The following is a 22447-nucleotide window of genomic DNA, read 5'->3' as shown; positions in this document are numbered from 1 at the left end:
GCCGAATCTGCTTCTGCTATCCTTACAGAAAAAAAGGTGGTTGCTGCCCACATTAGCAATACAATTCTGAAAGTAATCTGATGTTTCAAACATCTACAGATAATCATCTTCCAGAATACAAATACGTGGAGCTTGTTACTCTAAGAATTTTTAAAATCAAAGAAATTAATGAAGGAAGAATTTTAATGCTATACATGTAAGTTATGTTTTACTTTATTTTATGTACTTCAGTAAGTTGAAAAGAGCATTAAAAGACAAATGAAGACAGCTGAGAACAGCAAAAAGCAATCCAGAAAAAACAAAAATCCTTTCCTCTCTCTAGTGTCGGAATTTAAATATCAAGGGAAAAGAACTGTATGGATAAATATAATGAGCCTCAATGCTGCTTTTAACTGCAGGACCTAATCCTCAACTGCATCCTTCAGTACCAGTGGGCGAAAGCGGGGGTGGGGGTGGGATCCTCAGTGAGAAGAAGTTGAAGGGGCACCTAGAGACTCACATCAGGTGTGAGTGTTGGCTCCACCCAGAGTCCCCACCTACCTAGGAGAGGCTTCCTCCTCCCCACGCTGGCCAAGTCTGGGTAACCAGGATAAAGAGTTAGACAATAGGTCCCCGGTGCACCTAAGGTTAAGGCATCCGTCCAACCCCACAGCACCATCTCTACTGGGGATGGAAACAGAGACAGGGGAAGAGGGAGGGAGAAAAAAGTGAGGGAAGAACATAGAAAGCTCACCCCCTATTACAGCTACATTAGAAACAGGGAATGATGTGGAGCTTAAATGAGTTTTAGACCTAATCCTGCTTTTGGGATTGATATTTTTCCTCAGCTTTTAATAAAACATATCTTAAACAACGTAAGGTTTTCCTCTTTTATCACCACAGCAGACACTCACAGACAGCGGATCTGATCTTCTGCCCATTTCTAGGCAAGCCTGATATGCTGATGAGCAGCTGCTGGACAGCATGGAGCAGAGCCTAAACCACAACCAGGCTATACACAGGCTCCAGGTCTGCCTGTGGCTTTCAGGTTGCTCTTTTCAGGAGGAAGCCTCCAATCACCTTTCTAAAAGTCAATTAAGTATTGAAAATATTGCTATTACCATATAACTCCTCATTGGCTTTATTTTCCTTTAATTCTGGTATTTGAAAGGGAAAAAAACTTTTTTCTTAAATATTTTAAACATGACCATGAATAGCATTATCAAATTATAATCCAACACAGAGTTGCAGTTATAATCCAAAGCATAAAAAAATAATAACTATTCAAAGTTTTCAATCAAAGAGCCAAAAATGCTTTATTACTGGAAACAATCAGTATTAAATGTAAGAATTTTTCTCTTCCTTTTCTCCACTTCTAATAAAATAAAAGCAAAGACCCAGGCAGGCACAGCTGCACAGGCTAACTCTGATTTTTATAGCAAAACATTCATATCAAATTCTAGTATTATCAAAATGCTTTTCTTCATTCTCCAATAGTTTTTTCTATCTGTTCATTTAAGAAGCTTTCAGGAATAACAAGAACCAAATCAAAACACAAACACAAATATACACATGGAACTGGCCATTCTACATGAATCCAAACTTCGACGGCAGCAAATTATATCTACAGTATATTCAAAATCAGTGCTGAATTTTTAATATACTGTCCTGTCTCCCAAGGGAGAAAAAAGTAAGATAGGAAAAGTCATATTCTCATTCCCATCTTCCTAAGCTCTGACCACCCCAGCAAAGAGAGAGCCAAGCAGGCTGCTGGTTCCAGCAACCTGAGCACCACCTGAGCCCTCAGAGTGGCTCCAACCCGAGTAGAGAAGCAGTTACACGGTTGGTTACCCAAGCCAACAAGTAGAAATCAAGTCTAGGAGTGGGCGTTGTTCAGACCTGAAAGTAACTTAAAAGTTTTCTCCTCAGATTCTCACAAGTTCTTCAAACATAAAAGGAAACACCCAGCCCTGGTTCAAAGCCTGACAACTAACTACAAGCAAGGTCAGCAAGAGGGAAAGTCCCATGCAAAGCAAACTCGAGGCTTCACTAGCAATTACCTTTAAAGCAAGGAGTGTCTTCATCAATTGACATTCCGAAAGTTTTTATTATCAAGTTAATTAAAGGACTCCTGTGTTAATATCTAAATGCTAGGCAATTACTGGCAGCAAACTAAATGTCCTTATCTTTGCTCTGACAACAAAATCTTATAAAGCAAATGATACGAGCACTTCTGTAACTTAATACAGGTCTTCTATGCTTCTCTCCAAAAGCTGCAGAACAGAAGTGGGTTATAAATGAACAATCTGTTTTATAAATAATAAGAACCAAAGATTAGGATAAGTAATAAGCAATAATAATAAAAAAATGTTTATGCCACAATGGATCAATGTCAATATGCTAATTAACATCTGAGCTCCTTCAGAAACTTCAATGGCAAGTTATTAATTCTGAAGTATGCTACCCTAATGTCCAATACTATCACCTTTTTCCAAAACAATGCCCATATGCCAAACACTTTGTTTACTGCATTAGCTTTTGAAAAATTCTGTCCACAAAAATGTCCAAACAAAGCAGTATTTTAGAAAATATAAACACTTGTTTCTACCTATGCACATACAGACTTCAGACTTCCACTTAACTATTTATTGAGTGATCCGCTATTACAAGTGAATTGCTGAGCTAGAACTATTTTGTTTTAAAAAGTTTTTGAACAGTAACTTATTTCATTCTTAATCACTGAGAAAAAACAATGAAAGGCACCAATCCCAAGCTAATTAATATGTTGCTTCTAATTGACCTTGATACTGAAACCAATCTCAGAGTCTTGTTCAGTATCACTTCAGGATTGGGCATTATCTCTGTTCTCACTAACAAAGAATTAGTCCTACCCTAAAATCATTTCTTCTCTCACCAGCAAACTCTTACTCATTCTTCCAGACCTCCTCTGAGACACGTAGTATCATACCATACCTTGAAAACACACTTCTCCCACTGTGCTATCATCTGCCTGTGTTGACCTTTCATTCAACTGGGATTTCATTCCTTCACTTCAAACACAATGTCTTATTAATCATTGGATTCCCAGCATATGGAACATTGCCAAGCAAAAAGGGATTCAATATATAGTTTATGTTTTCCTTTTTCTGTCTTCTGCAACTTTTCCAATAAGCCTGAGGTTTAAAAAAATATTAAAAAGATAAAAGCTGTACCTTGAGAAGTACACATTCATAGTATACCCAGTATTTCTCTCAAGAATCTGAGATAATTCCATCAGTTGGAAAAAACTATACCTAAAAAGGTAAAGTTTGAAATTCTCACTGCTTTAACCTAGTCTTTTTTTTTTTTTTTTTTTAAGATCCTGACACATCCTCTTTAAGTAAACTGAAACTTAATCTGAATGGAGTTACCTCCTACAAACCTTCCCTAAGAAAGACTTTTTCTGGCTACGGAAACAACAGAGTAGTTTAAAGCCATGGAAACAGTGTTCTGCAGGATGCCAACTGTCATGGTCCTGGAAGCTGAGCTAAGTCGGCACAAGACCACTGTCAGAGGAAAGGGTATTGACAGACAGTCTAGTTTCCATCCCAGGCGACTCCTTTCACATTACAGATCCTGGAACACTGCCTTCAACACCTAGCAGCTGCTTCCATTAAGAGCAGCGGGTAGAAGGTCTAGGAGAAACTTGTGCCACAATAAAAACATGACCTCTTCTTCAGCATCTCACAAGAGTAGATCTAAAGTAGAACTTGAGTTAGAGGTAGAAGGGAAAAGATGAGTCTATAGGCACAAGGAGGAGACAGGAAGGTAATGAAAGTTTGCCAGGAGGGAACGGAGAACCAGGAAACAAACCTACACATCAACTTTGGAGTTGCTGTTTAGTCCAACTTGTGTCCAACTCTTTGCAACCCCATGAACCGTAGCCTGTCTGGCTCCTCTGTTTTAGCATTTTATTATGAACCCAAAATGATAAAATGGAAACTTAAAACAACAACAAAAGTTAAAATTTATGGCACTATAATTTTCTCTACTATACCAAATTATTAAATCTTGGGTAAAGCAGTTTGAGGAAGTAAGCGAAGACAAAAAAAAAAAATGCTTCCAAATGCATGAAACTTCTTCAAATAGCTATTCTTTTTTTAAAGACTCAAAAATTAACACCTTCTGAAAGAAGGAAACACCATCATGTTGAGTAAATAAAATGTTTGATGGCAAATGGACAGTGCATTTATTAGTTAATCTCTTGGTCGACAACAGGAAGAATAAGGCCTATTCTTACTTACTGATTTGTTACTGTAGTGTGTATTTACAAGCTTAGAGGCCTCCACACTTTGGGGTGACACATTTTTTCTGTTCAACAACTTACTATTCTTACTTATTGATTTTTACTGTGGTGTGTATTTTATTCACAAACTTAGAGGCCTCCACACTTTGGGGTAACACATTTTTTCTGTTCAACAACTCTGCTGAGTTTGTTATTTTAAATGTTCAATATTTTAATTTTACATAATCACTGCTGTATGGTAAAAAATCCCATCAACTGAAACTTTGTTCACAATTTTGACTTGTTTGTGCAATATAACTATATCACTGTCACTTGTATCTGTGAAGTTCATGGTTATTATATAGATGTAAGCCTCTGACTATTTTACAAGTCTTCTAATGTAGACACATCGGAGCATTTACTTAGGAAAAAAAATATTTTATTATAAGCTTTTTGTCCTTTCTATTACATGAATGGCATTATACTGAAGTCTACTGAAATTCTATATATAGGAAACTCATATTATGTATACATTTTATTTCAGAAAAAAATCAGGGAGCCCAAGTTATCTGTAATGATAAGATTTCAAGGGGGGGAGTTAGCTGTCACAACGATAAGGAAATGCAATGAAATTTAAGGGTATAAGGCAAGAATGCTAGATTGTCCCATGATATATAAGAGAGACTGATCCAACTGATTATTGTACCGCATCCAAAGTCCCAGCATTCATTTAGATTTAAAACAACACAAAAAGCTATTTGTCTAAGCCTAGAACCCAACTCCATTCTGCATATAAGAACAAAGTATTGTTAAAACAACTTTATACTGAATTTTCCAGGAATAAAACTACCCTCATGTACATCGAGGGAAGATTATATTTTATTTCAGTTTGACTTTGACCAAGAGCTGCTCTCCATCTTAGAAGATGGTATCTCCATTGACAACCCTAGCTTGACATCCAGGAGGCTGATGCCACACACGTCTATCAGCCTCATAGTACGGCTGCCAGGTCCACACTGATACCACGCATACATGCAAACATTAATTGCACAAGTCTTCAGTGCAGTCATACACAAGCATCTAGTTAAATATATAATATTTTATTACATACTACTTTCACTTTTCCATACCAGTTAGTGCATTTTTTTGACTTGTTTAAAATTTTGTGTAGTAACAGAGTTTCCATGAATTTTGTGTAGGTAACATATTCTTTATTTTTTTTATAACATATTCTTTATATTTTGAAAGAAAAAGGAGGCAGTAGGAAAGTTTCATTTTGGTGAAGGATAGGGAAGCCTGGCGTGCTGCAGTCCAAGGGGTCACAAAGAGTTGGACACAACTGAGCAACTGAACAACAACAACAAATTAATATGTTCTAAATTACTGATTAAATTGCATATTTATATAGTTTTAAATTGTATAAAAGACATCGAGTGAAAAAAGTTGGCTTAAAGCTCAACATTCAGAAAATGAAGATCATGGCATCCGGTCCCATCACTTTATGGGAAATAGATGTGGAAACAGTGTCAGACTTTATTTTGGGGGGTTCCAAAATCACTGCAGATGGTGGCTGCAGCCATGAAATTAAAAGACGCTTAGTCCCTGGAAGGAAAGTTATGACCAACCTAGATAGCATATTCAAAAGCAGAGACATTACTTTGCCGACTAAGGTCCGTCTAGTCAGGGCTATGGTTTATCCAGTGGTCATGTATGGATGTTAGAGTTGGACTGGGAAGAAAGCTGAGCGCCAAAGAATTGATGCTTTTGAACTGTGGTGTTGGAGAAGACTCTTGAGAGTCCCTTGGACTGCAAGGAGATCCAACCAGTCCATTCTGAAGGAGATCAGCCCTGGGATTTCTTTGGAAGGAATGATGCTGAAGCCGAAACTCCAGTACTTTGGCCACCTCATGGGAAGAGTTGACTCATTGGAAAAGACTCTGATGCTGGGAGGGACTGAGGGCAGGAGGAGAAGGGGACGACAGAGGATGAGATGGCTGGATGGCATCACTGACTCGATGGATGTGAGTCTGAGTGAACTCCGGGAGTTGGTGATGGACAGGGAGGCCTGGCGTGCTGTGATTCATGGGGTTGCAGAGAGTCGGACCCGACTGAGCGACTAAACTGAACTGAACTGAAAAGACATCAAATAAACAACTAGAAAACAAAAAGAGTACCAGTTCCAGCAGTGTGGCAGACTGGATACTGTAAATGTCTATAACTGAAATATTGAAAACAATGGGAAACATGCCTTTTTAAATGGATCACAAACCAGAAATGAATGTGAGTGAAACCAAGGACACATAAAGTAAACCAAGAACATGGAAAGTAAGAGAGCAATAGAAGCTGAATTCTGTTACAGATTTTAACTTTCCATCTGATGACTATACAGGCAACAGAAGAAAGGAGGAATCTAGGGCCGCCAAAAAGGAGCAAAATATGAGATGATACCTCTCAAATAAACAAGGGACTAAGAAGGCCTATATCCATCATGTAAGAGCATTCACTAAAGAGAAAATACCTGTCTTGAACTTGACACTGAGAGGTAGGAAGAATTTTTAAATGACTCCTTTGAGAATTAGCAACCACAGGCTAACCATGACCAGAGTTTCTGGTCAAAATTAACACTTAATGGTGCACTCTATAAAACCTCAAGAAGAAAATTCCACTTAAAATGGTCCCAGAGGCCATACCACCTGAACCCACCAATCAATCTTAACACCATTTGTTGTAGGACAACAGAATATTAGGGTGTATATCTCCTGATGTAATACTCTCACAGCATCACCTATGAAGTAGTCAAATAATATTGGTCAGTAATGATGTGTAACACACCACCCCAAACTTAGTTGCCTAAAGACAGTAGCATGTGTTAGTCTCACAGATTCTGTGGGTGAGTAATCTGGACAGAGTCCAAAAAGGAAGGTCTATCTTCATCATAATGGCTCTACACCTCAGCTGGAAGACAGCTGATGGTCACCAGACTGCCTGGGGCTGGAACCACTGGAGGCTCTTTCTCTCAAAAGGAGGGTCCTGGACCCCTCCACTAAACAGAAGCAGGACCTAAATGCTGAGGACATGATTTACAATAATCACAAATAAAAATGTTTCACTTCAAGCCTGCGGATCTAGCTTGCAATTTATAGGAAACAGAGGGGTTGGATGAACAAATTAAGCCACGTCAAGGGAAAACATCCAGACAGAGCCATTTCATAGGAAAACCGACTCAAGTTTTTATCAACATGTCAAGGGGATGAATGGGAGTGGGGTAAGACAGAACTGATCCAGATAAAACGATGTAAGGATCAAATCAATGCATTAACAGTTGTTTGAATCTGGCTTGAAATGAATGAACTTTAAAGGCATTCTGATGACAATTGGGGATATCTGAATATGGCTAGGCTAGTACATGAAGGAACTTATGCTGGCATGTAAGTGTTCATTCCATCATTCTGTTTATCACTCTACTAAGATCTCTTTATATAATACAACTTTAGAAAATAAAATACGAAATATGATTCCTAATGACTAGTGTCCACAAGCAACTGGCAAAAGCATACACCAATCCTTCTGAGGGAATAAAACAGAAACCCAAGTCTCAATAAAAGTCTTTGAAAAATGAACGAAGGGAAGTAAGAAAATTCTTAGAACTAAAAGAGAATAAAAATAATGCATAACAAAATTTGAGAGACTTAGCCAAAGGAATACTTAAAAGGAAATTTTTTAGTCTTCTGTTTAGCTTCATCAGCCAAAAAGTAAGACACAGTCAAAGTAAAGCACAGAATTTAATTAAACTTATAAAAAAGAGACTATGTAAAAATCCAGAAAATTCCTAAAATCACGCTACAGGAACATGTGTAGGTACTCTCATACATCAATGGTTGGAGCATAAATTGGTACAACCCTTGAGAGGAACCATCTAGCAAAATTACAACCACATGTACCCATTGACACAGCCAGGAATTTATCTGACAGATACACGTGAATATTTACGAACTGACACAAATACAAAGCATCATGGCAGAGTTGTTTGAACTGCAAGTAACTAAAAATAACCTAAACGCCCATTGAAAGAGAACTGGTTAAATACATTATGATATGTCCATAAAATGGAGTGAAGCTATAAAAAGGAATGGAGGATGGCTGTACTGCTCCTTTGTAAAGATCATAGAAAATATATTTAAGTGGGTTGGGAAGGGGGGTGATAAAGAACAGAAGAATGTTTATAGTATATTATGGTGTACCAACATTTGTGTGACAATAGAGCTAACAATTAAAATATGGTTATTTTGCTTCTTTGTAAGGAAACTAAAGAAACATAATAAAGTGGTTATCTAGCAAAGGGTGAGCTTGCTGGTGAGCTAGGCAAGAGGAACTGTGTTGGGAGACTCAGATCTGTATCGTTTCCTTGTACTTTTTAATTTTTGACACATGGGAATGTATTGATTATTCAGAACATTACACATTAAAAAATGTTAAAGAAACAAAGATAGGTATCTTAATTGAACTCTAAAATTAACTTTTGCATCTTTCATATTAACAAAAGACACAAAGTAATACTTTCTGATGGTCTCCTAGCTCAAAAATCAACAGACTATGCATGCAATGTCTAGAAAGAAAAGGAAAGTCTACAGGAAGAAATGCTCTGTCTGTCATGAAACACTGGCTTCTTAAATCAAAACAGTTGAATTTCTTCATTTTATAAATGTGAACTCAGTATTAAAAATTCTTATTAAAAGTCAGATTGATTTGAAGATATTCTAGTGGTTATTTTTACTTTGTCTTGGGATAGATTGGGGGGAGGTTGTTATTCCAGTTTTGAGCTACTAACTATATGGAAAATGCTAGATGTCATTTCCGAGATAAACTTCCCAATCTATATAAACATCTAACTCCCTAAAAATCAAAACTGTTCCCGTAAAACCAGACCCTCTGATTAGGGTCCCTAAATATCTCTGATTTCCACTTCTTTGTCCCAAAAGAGTTTATAGAAACTTAAAAAATATTTAGACATTCTATAGTGAAAACAAGAAAAAAAATTCCAATATACTTTGGGAAATAATTGACTTTCCTCAGTATATTCCAAAAAAAAAAAGTATTTACATCAAGTCATTTTTATACGGTACTTCCTGACATATGGAGAAGGAAATGGCAACCCATTCCAATATCCTTGCCTGGAGAATCCAATGGACGGAGGAGCCTGGTAGGCTACAGTCCATGGGGTCGCAAAGAGTCAGACACGACTGAGTGACTTCACTTCACTTCCTGACATATAGTTTATTGTATTCAAGTTAATAAAACAATGGTAGTATCACTCAAAGCATAAAATAGACCTAAACTAAGCACATCTGAATAGTACTCATTAAAATAAGATTTTACCTGTAGTATGCTTTAAATATTTAAATATAAAGGATATTGTTAGGTAAAAGACCAGGACATCAAAAGAGTATCTAACAGGCTTTTTAATGGCGAAGCGCTCCCGGGAGGAGTTCCCAGATCAGAGCTAGGCAGGTCGAGGAAGTCCGCGCCCAGACCGTGTTGGGGGTGGTTTTTATACGTTCGTTGAGAGGGATGGTCAGGCTAGATGGACGGGGATTCAGATAGGTCGCCAGGCCGAGGCGTAGCAGGCTGACAGGTCCTTCTACATGGCTGGGTGGGGCAGCTTTAGCTGGTGAAGTGTGCTGTCATTGGTCCCTGGGATCTGGGAGGCTCCTTCCATTAGGGACTTCCCCCGCCAGCAGGAGGGAGAGGAGGGGCGGCCCATCATGGCCACCGGATCCGGCCTTACAGATATTAAATAACTAACTGCCATGTGGAAGAAGTCATCAGTGAATGCTTCATCAAGGAAGTAAATTTTGAACTTGGTCTTGAAGGAAATGACAGGCACTCAGAATCCTTAACCAAGTTGGTTGTACAATCAGATTCATTTTAGCACAATGAAGTAAAATGACTAATGCAATATCTCTGTTGAGTCCTTCATAAACTTTGATAACTTGACAAAACATTTTGCCTACAGAGAAGTTCAATAAGGCTCTGAAAGCCCATGAAAAAATCTTTAACTTTATATATTATAAACCCAGATACCAGTCTCACTTAAAAAGAAATGGTATTATAAGGTTATTTAATTTTCCTGATTTTAATAAAAGAACAGACTAAATAACTTTGAAATAATGTACACTCCTACATCTATAAATTGCTTTAAATTTTGCAAATACATATGCAAAACACAAGATTCTATAGCCTCTTCAATCTCAGCTGTTACACTGTTTTGTTTAAAGCTATAAACTCTTTTTGGAACTCAAATAAAAATCACATGGAAAAAAGCCTACAAAGAATCCAATAAAATACTTAAGAAATCAGCTGAATTTGTTAAAATTAAGCTTCATATATTTATATATTTTGCCTAGCATCAGCAATCACCCCAAGCTGTCTAGGAATCATTTTGAAGACTGAACAGTCAGTGCCACTGTCTTCCCCATCTTCATCACCTCCACCCACAAAAAAATAAGGAGAGGAAAATACAAAATGCAAAGTTACAATTTGATGCTTATGACTGAAAGTGCTATGAAAGTTCTATTTGAATTCAGAGTACAGGTCCTGAGTTCATGATGCCTTTTAATATCTTCGGTAACAATCTCTAAAACAAGATCAAACTGAATCACTGAGTCACTGTACCCAAAACATGTGTACTATTTTTCAACAAATCATGTAAGCTGAAATATGCAGCCCAATAACCTCAAAGAATATTTAATGAGGCTAATTTAAACTAGAAACTGTTTAACATACTCAAAGTACATGATTCCCTTTAGTATTTTAATATATTGTAATTGAACTGATTATCTGTTTATAAACTAGTTTAGGAAGAATAATACTGCCAAAGGCAACAATGTTTTTGATACCGTAGCACTTAACATTAAAACAAATCAAAAGAAAGCTCAAGATAAAACACCATGTATGTGCCAACCAGCAAGATTAAATGATCAATAAAACCATTTTCCTCAATAAGCCTCAACAAAGTGACAGAGTACTTTCTTGAAAGATTCGGAATACACATGACAAAAACATGTAATGACTGACATTTTCTGCTGTCACTAACCGGTAATGTAAGAAGCTATTAAGCTTACTCATTCTTCCCACCCTTCAATCTCCAATATCCATTCATAAACAAACAATTTAGGATATAGTTCTACATTTTCTCAAAACTTCATTTTTCCCCACTGAGAACAGAAATTCTCTAAATGGGACAGGAAGATGTCTCAGAACCCGGGGTGGCTTTTGAGCACAGGACAGAGGCCTGGGGACCGGGAACGCACTCACCTGCTGCGGCTGGTACCTCTGCTGGGACTGGGAGGGCAGATACGGTGCCTGCGGGGGAAGGTGTGGAGGCTGCGGCTGCTGGTTGTAGTAAGGCTGCTGGCCCTGCTGGCAGTAACCACTCACACCCTGCTGTCCGTACTGAGGTGGCATCTGTCAAGAGTCAAGACGGGCAAGTGAGAGAAAGTCTAAACATGCAATTCAATAAAATCAAATATGGTTTCAATTCAGCAATGTGAAGTGGGTTCTTTGCTAAGCAACTGAATTCAAATTTTTAACATTCTCTCCATTAGATTAATCGGCCTACTGCCTTCTCCTCACATACTATCAATGAAGACAAAAGATAATTTAACTCCGCTTTAAAAAATACTTTATCAGATATCAAATACTGATAATTTCACAAAAATCCAGAGGGGGTAAAAAGCTCCGAATACTGACATCAAAAAAATTGCTTCTGCCAAGAAAGTCAGAGAAAGATTATACTAATCCATTCTTATGCAATACACAAATGAAAATGAACTCCAGTTCAAGATCCTTTACTTATATTTTGTAGGATGCTTGTGATTTGGGTACACATTTGTTTCAACGAAGGTCAGAATGCCTCAATTACATTTTAGCAAATAACAGTTATATTAGCAATTCCATTTACTATTTTTACTAAAAAGAAGCAACACTGCTTTACAATAAAATGAAACCCATTTAGAAAACGATACTATGTATATCAAACAACATAACTATCAATATGAGCAAGATATTCATAGCTATACAAGAATAGTATTTTCCTAGTTGATAAACAGTCAATGATGTAAAGTGTCAAAGTGTTTATTCAGTTGTATCCGACTCTGTGACCCCATGGACTATAGACCTCCAGGCTCCTATGGTCCACAGAGTTTTCCAGGCAAGAATACTGGAGTGGGTTGCAATTCCCTTCTCCAGGGGATCTTCCCTACCCAGGGATGGAACAATTCTTTACCATCTGAGCTACAAGGGAAGCACTTAGCTGGAAATACCCAAGATATGGGCAGAATGACCTAAAATGGGTCTTCTCCATTTCTAGTTACATGAATCTAAAAAACATTGACACTGTTCAAAGAAAAGTTCTTCCTCATGCAATAAATACACCATTGATGATATTTTCTGATGTTCTATCAAATCAGAAATCTATCGACACATTTTTTTCCCTAACTGAGAGAAAGAATAGGAGAGGAAAAGAAAAACAAGATATCAAAAAGGCAAAAAGCACTCCTGGGACGAGAATAGTGAAGTCACTGTTAATACCACAATATAGTTCATTTGAGAAATCCAAGAACTTCAACCTCATAAGCCTATATACTTCTAAGAATTAGGTCATCAGTTCCAGATATACACTTAAAAAACAAATTGACTACAGAATATTGAATGAGAGGGAAAAAGAGTAAGGAATACATTAAACATTTTGCCTCTAAGACCAATTAGCACAGTAATTTTTAACTTGTACTACGAAGTAGAAAGAAAAAATTGCAAAATGCTAATAAAGTTCATACACCTTTTGACCTGATCTAGATTATTTTCAAACCTCTAGCAATGGTGACAAAACATTTGGGCACAACGACTTACAAATGCTTCTCATCACACAGATCCTAAGTTACTAGAACAGACAAGTTTGTATTGAAAACCATTCAACAGCACAGTTGAATTCTTTGCTTTTATTTATTTTACAGCTTGATGTCTCATAATGAATGTATGTCCCTGCCATAAGCCAAGCCAAAGAATTTCCATAAAATACAACTCCACATGCTAGAATACCATATACTACCACAACACATATCCTTTCGTTCAACACCCATATGTTTGATTTGATATCTAATACTATATTTCACACGAGCATCTTTGCAGTTTGATTTGAAGCAGTTAGGGTAACACTTTGCCAGTGTTAAAATGACTGTAAAGCTCAGTCAACACAGCCAGCAACTCCCCTATGAATTGCACTTTAATATGTTGACTTTCTGCTTTACAGAAACCCTTACACACAATATGGAAGTGTTGTTTCAGGGCAAGGGCTGGGGATCCTCTATTTTCTAAGCAAGACAAAGAGAGGACATATTGCAGGAGTCTCCTAACACTATGAGCAGCCATGAGCTTACTACATTCTTCAACCACCTATCCCAATTCTGAAAAGCTGGGAAGCAAGGCAGGTGCAGGTGAGGCAGGTAGAATGGGTGGGGATGCAAGCAATTCACAATGGATCCCTAGCAACAATCTGCTGATCCCAATAAACGTCAGGGGGAAAACCATCAAAAGCACCTGCCTGAGAGATTTTGTTGCTCTTTTCCTCAGTTAAAAATCTACTTGTTTTCCTTTTAGATACACAGTCTCATTATGTGGTACTAACTAACTGGCATCTAACCCTCTGAGAGCCTGGGATAACTTGTAACGTGGCACAGGTGGGCCGTAAGACCTGGGGCCTAGAGCCAAGCAGCTGCATGTGGCCCACTGTCCTTGCATGGGAGCCACAACCAAACAGAGACAACTAAAATGCTCATTTACCTACAGAATTTCTGCATTAGAAATTTATGAAACCTAAATCCAAGTCCTCCTATACCTTAGTTGTGTGAATATTATCAATCATATAATGATATCTGTCTTACCTCTCCATTTGCAAAATGGGGCTCCCTCTTCTATTGATTTCCATTAATATTATAACCAGCAATATTATAATTCTACCTGGAATTCTACACATATTCTATTATTATTCATTAAACTACAAGTTGTAGAGCTATCTCTAAATACTAATTATTAACTGTTACCTTTAAAAACCAATTTCTAAATATAATACCTCAACTGTCAGGAACTAATGTCTTAATTTTTTAATAATCAATAATGTTTTTGCTTTAAATCAATTTAGATGTAGGGCTTTCAAAAATCTATTAGATGCTTTTCTGACATTTTAAACCAAACAATCATTATTCAGTTCACTTCAGTCGCTCAGTCGTGTCCGACTCTTTGCGACCCCATGAATCACAGCACACCAGGCCTCCCTGTCCATCACCAACTCCCAAAATTCACTCAGACTCACATCCATCGAGTCAGTGATGCCATCCAACCATCTCACCCTCTGTCGTCCCTTTCTCCTCCTGCCCCCAATCCCTCCCAGCATCAGAGTCTTTTCCAATGAGTCAACTCTTCGCATGAGGTGGCCAGAGTACTAGAGTTTCAGCTTTAGCATCATTCCATCCAAAGAAATCCCAGGGCAGATCTCCTTCAGAATGGACTGATTGGATCTCCTTGCAGTCCAAAGCACTCTCAAGAGTCTTCTCCAACACCACAGTTCAAAAGCATCAATTCTTCGGTGCTCTGCCTTCTTCACAGTCCAACTCTCTCACATCCATACATGACCACTGGATAAACCATAGCCTTGATTAGACGGACCTTAGTTGGCAAAGTAATGTCTCTGCTTTTGAATATGCTATCTAGGTTGGTCATAACTTTCCTTCCAAGGACTAAGCGTCTTTTAATTTCATGGCTGCAGTCACCATCTGCAGTGATTTTTGAGCCCAAACAAATAAAGTCTGACACTGTTTCCACTGTTTCCCCATCTATTTCTAATGAAGTGATGGGACCAGATGCCATGATCTTTGTTTTCTGAATATTGAACTTTCAACCAACTTGTTCACTCTCCACTTTCACTTTCATAAAGAGGCTTTTTTAGTTCCTCTTCACTTTCTGCCATAAGGGTGGTGTCATCTGCATATCTGAGGTGATTGATATTTCTCCCGGCAATCTTGATTCCAGCTTGTGCTTCTTCCAGCCCAGTGTTTCTCATGATGTTCTCTGCATATAATTTAAATAAGCAAGGTGATAATATACAGCCTTGACGTACTCCTCTTCCTATTTGGAACCAGTCTGTTGTTCCATGTCCAGTTCTAACTATTGCTTCCTGACCTGCATATACGTTTCTCAAGAGTCAGGTCAGGTGGTCTGGTATTCCCATCTCTTTCAGAATTTTCCACAGTTTATTGTGATCCACACAGTCAAAGGCTTTGGCATAGTCAAGAAAGCAGAAATAGATGTTTTTCTGGAACTCTCTTGCTTTTTCCATGATCCAGTGGATGTTGGCAATTTGATCTCTAGTTCCTCTGCCTTTTCTAAAATCAGCTTGAACATCTGGAAGTTCACGGTTCACACATTGCTGAAGCCTGGCTTGGAGAATTTTGAGCATTACTTTACTAGCATGTGAGATGAGTGCAATTGTGCGGTAGTTTGAGCCTTCTTTGGCATTGCCTTTCTTTGGGATTGGAATGTAAACTGACCTTTTCCAGTCCTGTGGCCACTGCTGAGTTTTCATTATTAAGAAATATAAATTGAAGAACTGAGATGTGAAGACAATGGATGCCCCAGAGCCAACTCCAAAAGTTGTCTGACCAAAGCTCAGAATAACTCTGGCCCCACACTGCTGGCTTCTCACATGCCATCAAGGCATTCAGCCACTGCTTGTCACTCTGACCTACATCTTTAACAGACTCTGCCGAGGACAGAGAAACCTACTATACTACACTGTCATGAAGGCCTGAAGCACCAGTGCATGAGGGAAGTACATTTTACTGTCTCAAGTTTTGTGAAATCAATTTTGGCTACTGTGAGTCCTTATCTATCTCTTACTTCATGAAAAAGCTGGCTTAAAGCTCAATATTCAAAAACCTAACATCATGGTGTCCAGTCTCATCACTTCATCACAAACAGATGGGAAAAAGTGAAAGCAGTGACAGATTTTATTTTCTTGGGCTCCAAAATCACTGTGGACAGTGACTGCAGCCATGAAACTAAAACATGCTTGCTCCTGGAAGGAAAGATCTGACAAACCTGGACAGTGTATTAAAAAGCAAGACATCACTTTGGCAACAAAGGTCTGTCTAGTCAAAGTGATGGTTTTTCCAGTAGTGATGTGAGAGCCGAACCATAAAGAACTCCGAGTGCCAAAGAACTGATGCTTTCAACTGTGGTGCTGGAGAAGACTCTTGAGAGTCCCCTGGACTGTAAAGAGATCAAACCAGTCAATGCTAAAGGAAATCAACCCTGAATATTCATTGGAAGGACTGATACTGAAGGTGAAGATCCAATAGTTTGGCCACCTGATGCGAAGAGCCAACTCACTGGAAGAGACGTTGACGTTGGGAAAGGTTGACAACAGGCGGAGAAGGGGACGACAGAGGATGAGATGGTTGGATGGTATCACTGACTCAATGGCATGAGTTTGAACAAATTCTGGGAGATAGTGAAGGACAAGGAAGCCTGGCGTGCTGCAGTCCATGGGGTTGAAACAAGTTAGATATGACTTAGCAACTTAACGACAATGAAGATTACCGAACTGTTGGATTCAAGTGAAATTTAACCAAGAGTTACTGAGTTTCAGGAACTGGGTACTGAAAATTGAGGATACAAAGCACTTCTATCTCAGATGCCATTCCTTCCCTGACCGGCCTAAACCACCATCATTCTCATGCCATTCTGATTCTATTTTACCAGAGGGGAGATTATTAGATTTAGTCAGTTGACCTTTGATGTGTTCCTGTTTCTATTGTTTGTCTTCATCACTTAACTACATACTCCTATATCCGTGGTATGCCTCCTGGAAGAGGGCCTGCCACTCAATAAATGGTTGTTGGGTGAATAAATGAATGTCGTTCAATGGATTATTAAATAAAGTTAATATTATACAAAACGTTAAACTAAGGATGGAAAACACTGTAAAACCGAAATCACTTGTACCATCCAAGCCTTTGATACACATATACTCAACCTAATCTAACAGACAAACACCCCAAACCTCATACAGCAGCGGAGTAGCCTTGACCATTACCAGTATGGCATTGCTGCTGCTGCTGCTGCTAAGTCGCTTCAGTCGTGTCCAACTCTGTGCCACCCCATAGACGGCAGCCCACCAGGCTCCCCCGTCCCTGGGATTCTCCAGGCAAGAATACTGGAGTGGGTTGTCATTTCCTTCTCCAATGCATGAAAGTGAAAACTGAAAGTAAGTCGCTCAGTCATGTCCGACTCTTTGCGACCCCACGGACTGCAGCCTACCAGGCTCCTCTGTCCATGGGATTCTCCAGGCAAGAGTACTGGAGGGGGGTGCCATTGCCTTCTCCAAATATGGCATTACCACCCAGGAAATGTACTGGATATTTATCACTAAACTAAACCAAAAGGAAATCTCCAGAAAATGCCTATGATGCCTATTTGTTATTTAAAGATAAGAAAAACAAAAATTTCTCTCATTTCTAAATAAAGAGAATTTTGAAGTGGATCATGAGTACGCGATCATGCATGCTCAGTCGTGCCTGACTCTTTGCAATCCTGTGGACTGCAGCCCGCCAGGCTCTTCTGTCTATGGGATTTTCCAGTCAAGAATATTGGAGTGGGTTGTCATTTCCTTTTCCAGCAATGTGTGCATACACAGTAACAAAAAACGTTATCCTAATTTTCAAAGAAATGTGAATGCTTCCAAATAGTATTAGAGAAGGAAAGTATAGCTAAAAATCATTCATTTACTATAAGTATTTGTTTTAGGAAACTACTCTGATAAAGGATATGATTAATAACTTTCAAATCTCTGTATCATGTTAAATGTGCAGAATTCCAGGCTCCATTTTTCATTCTACTTTTTACCCTGAACTCTGTTCATCCTTCAAAACTGAAGAAATAATAAGGTTTATATTCTCATCCTCTTCCTTCCTAAAGAAGTTTGATAAAAGGGTCACCCCACTAAGTTTCAAGGTGCCCTAAGACCTAGCAATTCACTTTGTAAATATATCCCCATGAAACACTCCCATGTGTCCCAATAAGGATATTACATTGGACACTATTTACAAATGCCAGAAAGAACATACAATCTAATTCCAGCACAGTAGGTAAATGAGAAAAATAGATTTTGCTATAGTCATACATGGAATTCTAATCATAAAGTGCACATTTTAGAGGCATCAAGTAGATTTACACCGTTGTGCAACCATCACAACTATCCATCTCTAGAACTTCGCCATCCCAAAATGAAATTATATTTCCATTAAACGATAACTCCACTTGGCCTTCTCTAGTGGTTCAAACAGTAAAGAATCTGCCTACAATGCAGAAGACCTGGGTTTGATCCCTGGGTCAGGAAATGCCCCAGAGGAGATAATGGCTGCCCACTCCAATAGTCTTACTTGGAAAATCCCATGAACAGAGAAGCCTGGCAGGCTACAGTCCACTGGGGTCACAGAGTTGTATACTACTGAGTGACTAGCACTTTCACTTTCAAGGTTCACCTATGTTATAGCATGTATCAGAATTTCATTCCTTTTTAAGGTTAAAAAATATTCCATTTTTAAGTGCAAACAGTATTTTGTTTATCAAGTCATCCATCATGGACACTGTGTTAGTCGCTCAGTCATGTCTGACTCTTTGCGGCCCCATGGACTACAGCCCGCCAGGCACCTCTGCCCATGTGATTCTCCAAGCAAGAATACTGGAGTGGGTTGCCATTCCCTTCTCCAGGGGATCTTCCAGATGCAGAGATCGAACCTAGGTCTCCTGCATTGCAGGCAGATTCTTTACCATCTGAGCCACCAGGGAAGCCTCAAGGATAAAATAAAAGGGTTCAATACTAAAAGGGTTGTTCTATCTTTTGATTACTGTGTTCAGTTCAGTTGCTTAGTAGTGTCCGACTCTTTGCAACCCCATGGACTGCAGCACATCAGGCTTCTCTGTTCATCACCAACTCCCAGAGCTTACTCAAACTCACATCCATCAAGTCAGTGATGCCATCCAACCATCTCATCCTCTGTCGTCCCCTTCTCCACCCACCTTCAATCTTTCCCAGCATCAGGGTCTTTTCTAGTGAGTCAGTTCTTCGCATTAGGTGGCCAAAGTTTTGGAGTTTCAGCTTCGGCATCAGCCTTTCCAATGAATATTCAAGACTGATTTCCCTTAGGATAGACTGGTCGGATCTCCGTGCAGTCCAAGAGATTCTCAAGAGTCTTCTCCAACACCACAGTTCAAAACCATCAATTCTCAGTGCTCAGCTTTATTTAAAGTCCAACTCTCACATCCATACATGACTACTGGAAAAACCATAGCTTCGACTAAACGGACCTTTGTTGGCAAAGTAATGTCTCTGCTTTAAATATGCTGTCTAGGTTGTGAATAGTATTGCTTATAAGTATAAGCATTATAAGTACTGCTTATAGTAGTAATAGTATTGTGAATAGTACTGCTATGAAAATAGGCATACAATTTATCTGTTCAAGCTTTTACTTTCACTTCTTTTACCCAGCCCAGAAGTAGAATTGCTAGATTGGTATTGTAGTACTGGAAAACACTCTTGAGAGTCTCGTGGACTTCAAGGAGATCAAACTAGTCAATCCTAAAGAAAATCAGCCCTCAAATATCCATTGGAAGGAATGCTGCTGAAGCGAAAGCTCAATACTTTGGCCACCTGATGTGAAGAGCCAACTCACTGCAAAGACCCTGAGGCTGGGAAATATTGAGGGCAGAAGAAAAGGGGGCAACATAGAACAAAATGGTTTACAGGAACACCAACTCAACTGGCATGAATCTGAACAAACTTCAGGAGATGGTAAAGGAGAGGGAAGCCTGGCGTGCTGCAGTGCATGGGATCTCAAAGAGTCAGACACAACTTATCAACTAAACACTAACAACAACAATAGTAGTTCTATGTTTAATTTTTTGAGAAATTGCCATACTGTTTTGCATAGCAGAATACCATTTTAAAATTCCTGCCAGCAGTGCACAAGGGTTCTAATTTCTCCACATCCATGACAACACCTGTTCTTTTGTTTGTTTTTGTAATAGCCATCCTAATGGGTGTGAAGTGGTATCACACTCATTACAGGTTTGCTTTTCATTTCCCTAATGATTAGTGATGCTGAGCATTCTTCCCAAGCTTATCAGTTATTTGTTTATTCTCTTGGAAAACTATATTCAAGACTTTCACCCATTTTTTAAATTGGGTTGTTAGTTTTTTTGTTGTTGTGTGGTAGGAGTACTTTATATATTCTGGATATTAATCCCATAAATGATACATGATTTCCAGATAGTCTCACCTCTTCTGAGTGCTGCCTTTTTGTTCTCATGATAGTGTCCTTTCATGCACAGAAGTTTTTAATTTTGATGTACTTCAATTTATCTTTTGTTTCCTGTGCATTTGGTTTCATCTCCAATAAATCACTGCCAAATTTAAAGTCATAAAGCTTTCCCCTATGTTTTCTTCTAAGAATTTTACAGCTTTAGCTCTTATGTTTTTAGGTTTGACCCATTTTGAGTTAATTTCTATACACAGTGTAAGGTAAGAGTCCAACTTCATTCTTTTGAAAGACCTCTTGTTCTTACTCCAGTATATAATTTTCATATCTGCTTTAAATCCTTTTGTCTTAAGAAGAACAATTTGGCTTGGTATCCATATTTTCCTCTAGAACTATATTAAATGTACACAGTCAACACACTGTATGGTATGTTTATATGAAATTCAAAATCAGGAAAAACTTATTTATAGTGTTAGTAGTCACAACAGTGGTTATGGGATAAAGGGACTAGCAAGAAAGAGGGATGAGCAAACTCCTGAGAGGAACACAAATATTCTGTATCTGAACTGGTCTGATAGGTTCAAAGTTGTACATTATTTGTCAAAACCCATCAAATCATACACTTAAGATCTGAGCATTTCATTGTATGTATATCTTTAAAATATGTACATACACTTACTAACAAAGAAGGTATCCAAAGTTTGTCAAACTTTTGACTTCACATTTTTTATAATGTATTTATGTCAAACCAGTTCTGCTTTACTTACGCCTAGATGTAAGTTTCCTATCTGATAATAAATGAATAACTATTCCGGGATGCTTAACAGGGAGTTTTCATATTTTCAGTTTACATAATTCTAACCAACTCGATGAACATGAGTTTGAGCACACTCTAGGAGCTGGTGATGGATAGGGAAGCCTGGCGTGCTGCAGGCCATGGGGTCACAAAGAGTCAAACACAACTGAGCAACTAAACTGAGAATACTACATAGCAATTAATACTGAAATAATCACATTGAGTATATAAATTCAAATATTTAATAAAAGTCGCAATTTATATGGGCTTCCCAGGTAGGCTCAGTGATAAGAATCCTCCTGCTAATGCAGGAGACGATGGAGATGGGAACACGATCTCTGGGTCAGTAAGATCCCCTCGAGGAGGAAATGGCAATCTGCTCCAGTACTGTTGCCAGGATAATCCCATGGACAGAGGAGCCTGGCAGACTACAGCCCATGGGGTCACAAAGACTTGGACACAACTGAGCATGTACTGCGTGCACAATGCACAATATATAGAAACAGTATCTCTTTAACTCAGAATTCTGCTTTTGAGAATTTTACCTTAAGGGAAAAATATAAAACAAGTATGCAAAGATATGTGCAGCAAAAAGGTCACCACAGCCCTATGACAGCACCCCCACTCAAGAGCGAAACAGCCTAAATGGTTAGATATACATCAAGAGAGGCTGGTTTAAAGGAGGAGGGTATTCCCCCCTTCTCACTACTGCACTTGACTAAAAAAATAAAGGAGGAGGGTAATGGTATTTTATTCAATGAAATACCACAGAACCATTAAAATGAATGAATCTAACTGTACATAATATGTATTGAATAGGAAGAAAGAAAGCATGTCCGTGGATTACTGAGGAGGGACTTAAGGGGTAGCAGGTTACAAAATCATATACATGCATGCATGTGTGATTCACTCCTGTCTCATTCTGGGATCCTATGGACTGTAGCCCTCCAGGCTCCTCTGTCCATGGGTTTTTCAAGGAAGAATTATGGAGTGAGCTGCCATTTCCTACTCCATACATACATTTTTTTAAATATGAAA

The 22447-nt window shown here is 38.5% G+C and overlaps 1 protein-coding gene across 1 annotated transcript in view; it reads right to left on the bottom strand.

The window, feature by feature from the left end:
* The window catches only part of ARID1B (AT-rich interaction domain 1B), a 420009-nt gene that overhangs the window by 283480 nt on the left and 114082 nt on the right, over positions 1 to 22447 (bottom strand). The window contains exon 3 of the mRNA XM_040238889.1: positions 11558 to 11707. Coding sequence (XP_040094823.1) covers positions 11558 to 11707 — 150 coding nt within the window. The remainder of the gene's footprint in view (positions 1 to 11557; positions 11708 to 22447) is intronic.

This window comes from Oryx dammah, unplaced genomic scaffold (genome assembly GCF_014754425.2).
Source record: "Oryx dammah isolate SB20612 unplaced genomic scaffold, SCBI_Odam_1.1 HiC_scaffold_4, whole genome shotgun sequence".
In the NCBI taxonomy this organism is placed as follows: domain Eukaryota; kingdom Metazoa; phylum Chordata; class Mammalia; order Artiodactyla; family Bovidae; genus Oryx; species Oryx dammah.
Note: the sequence above shows the minus strand (reverse complement) of the source record. Positions and strands in the feature narration are given on the sequence as shown.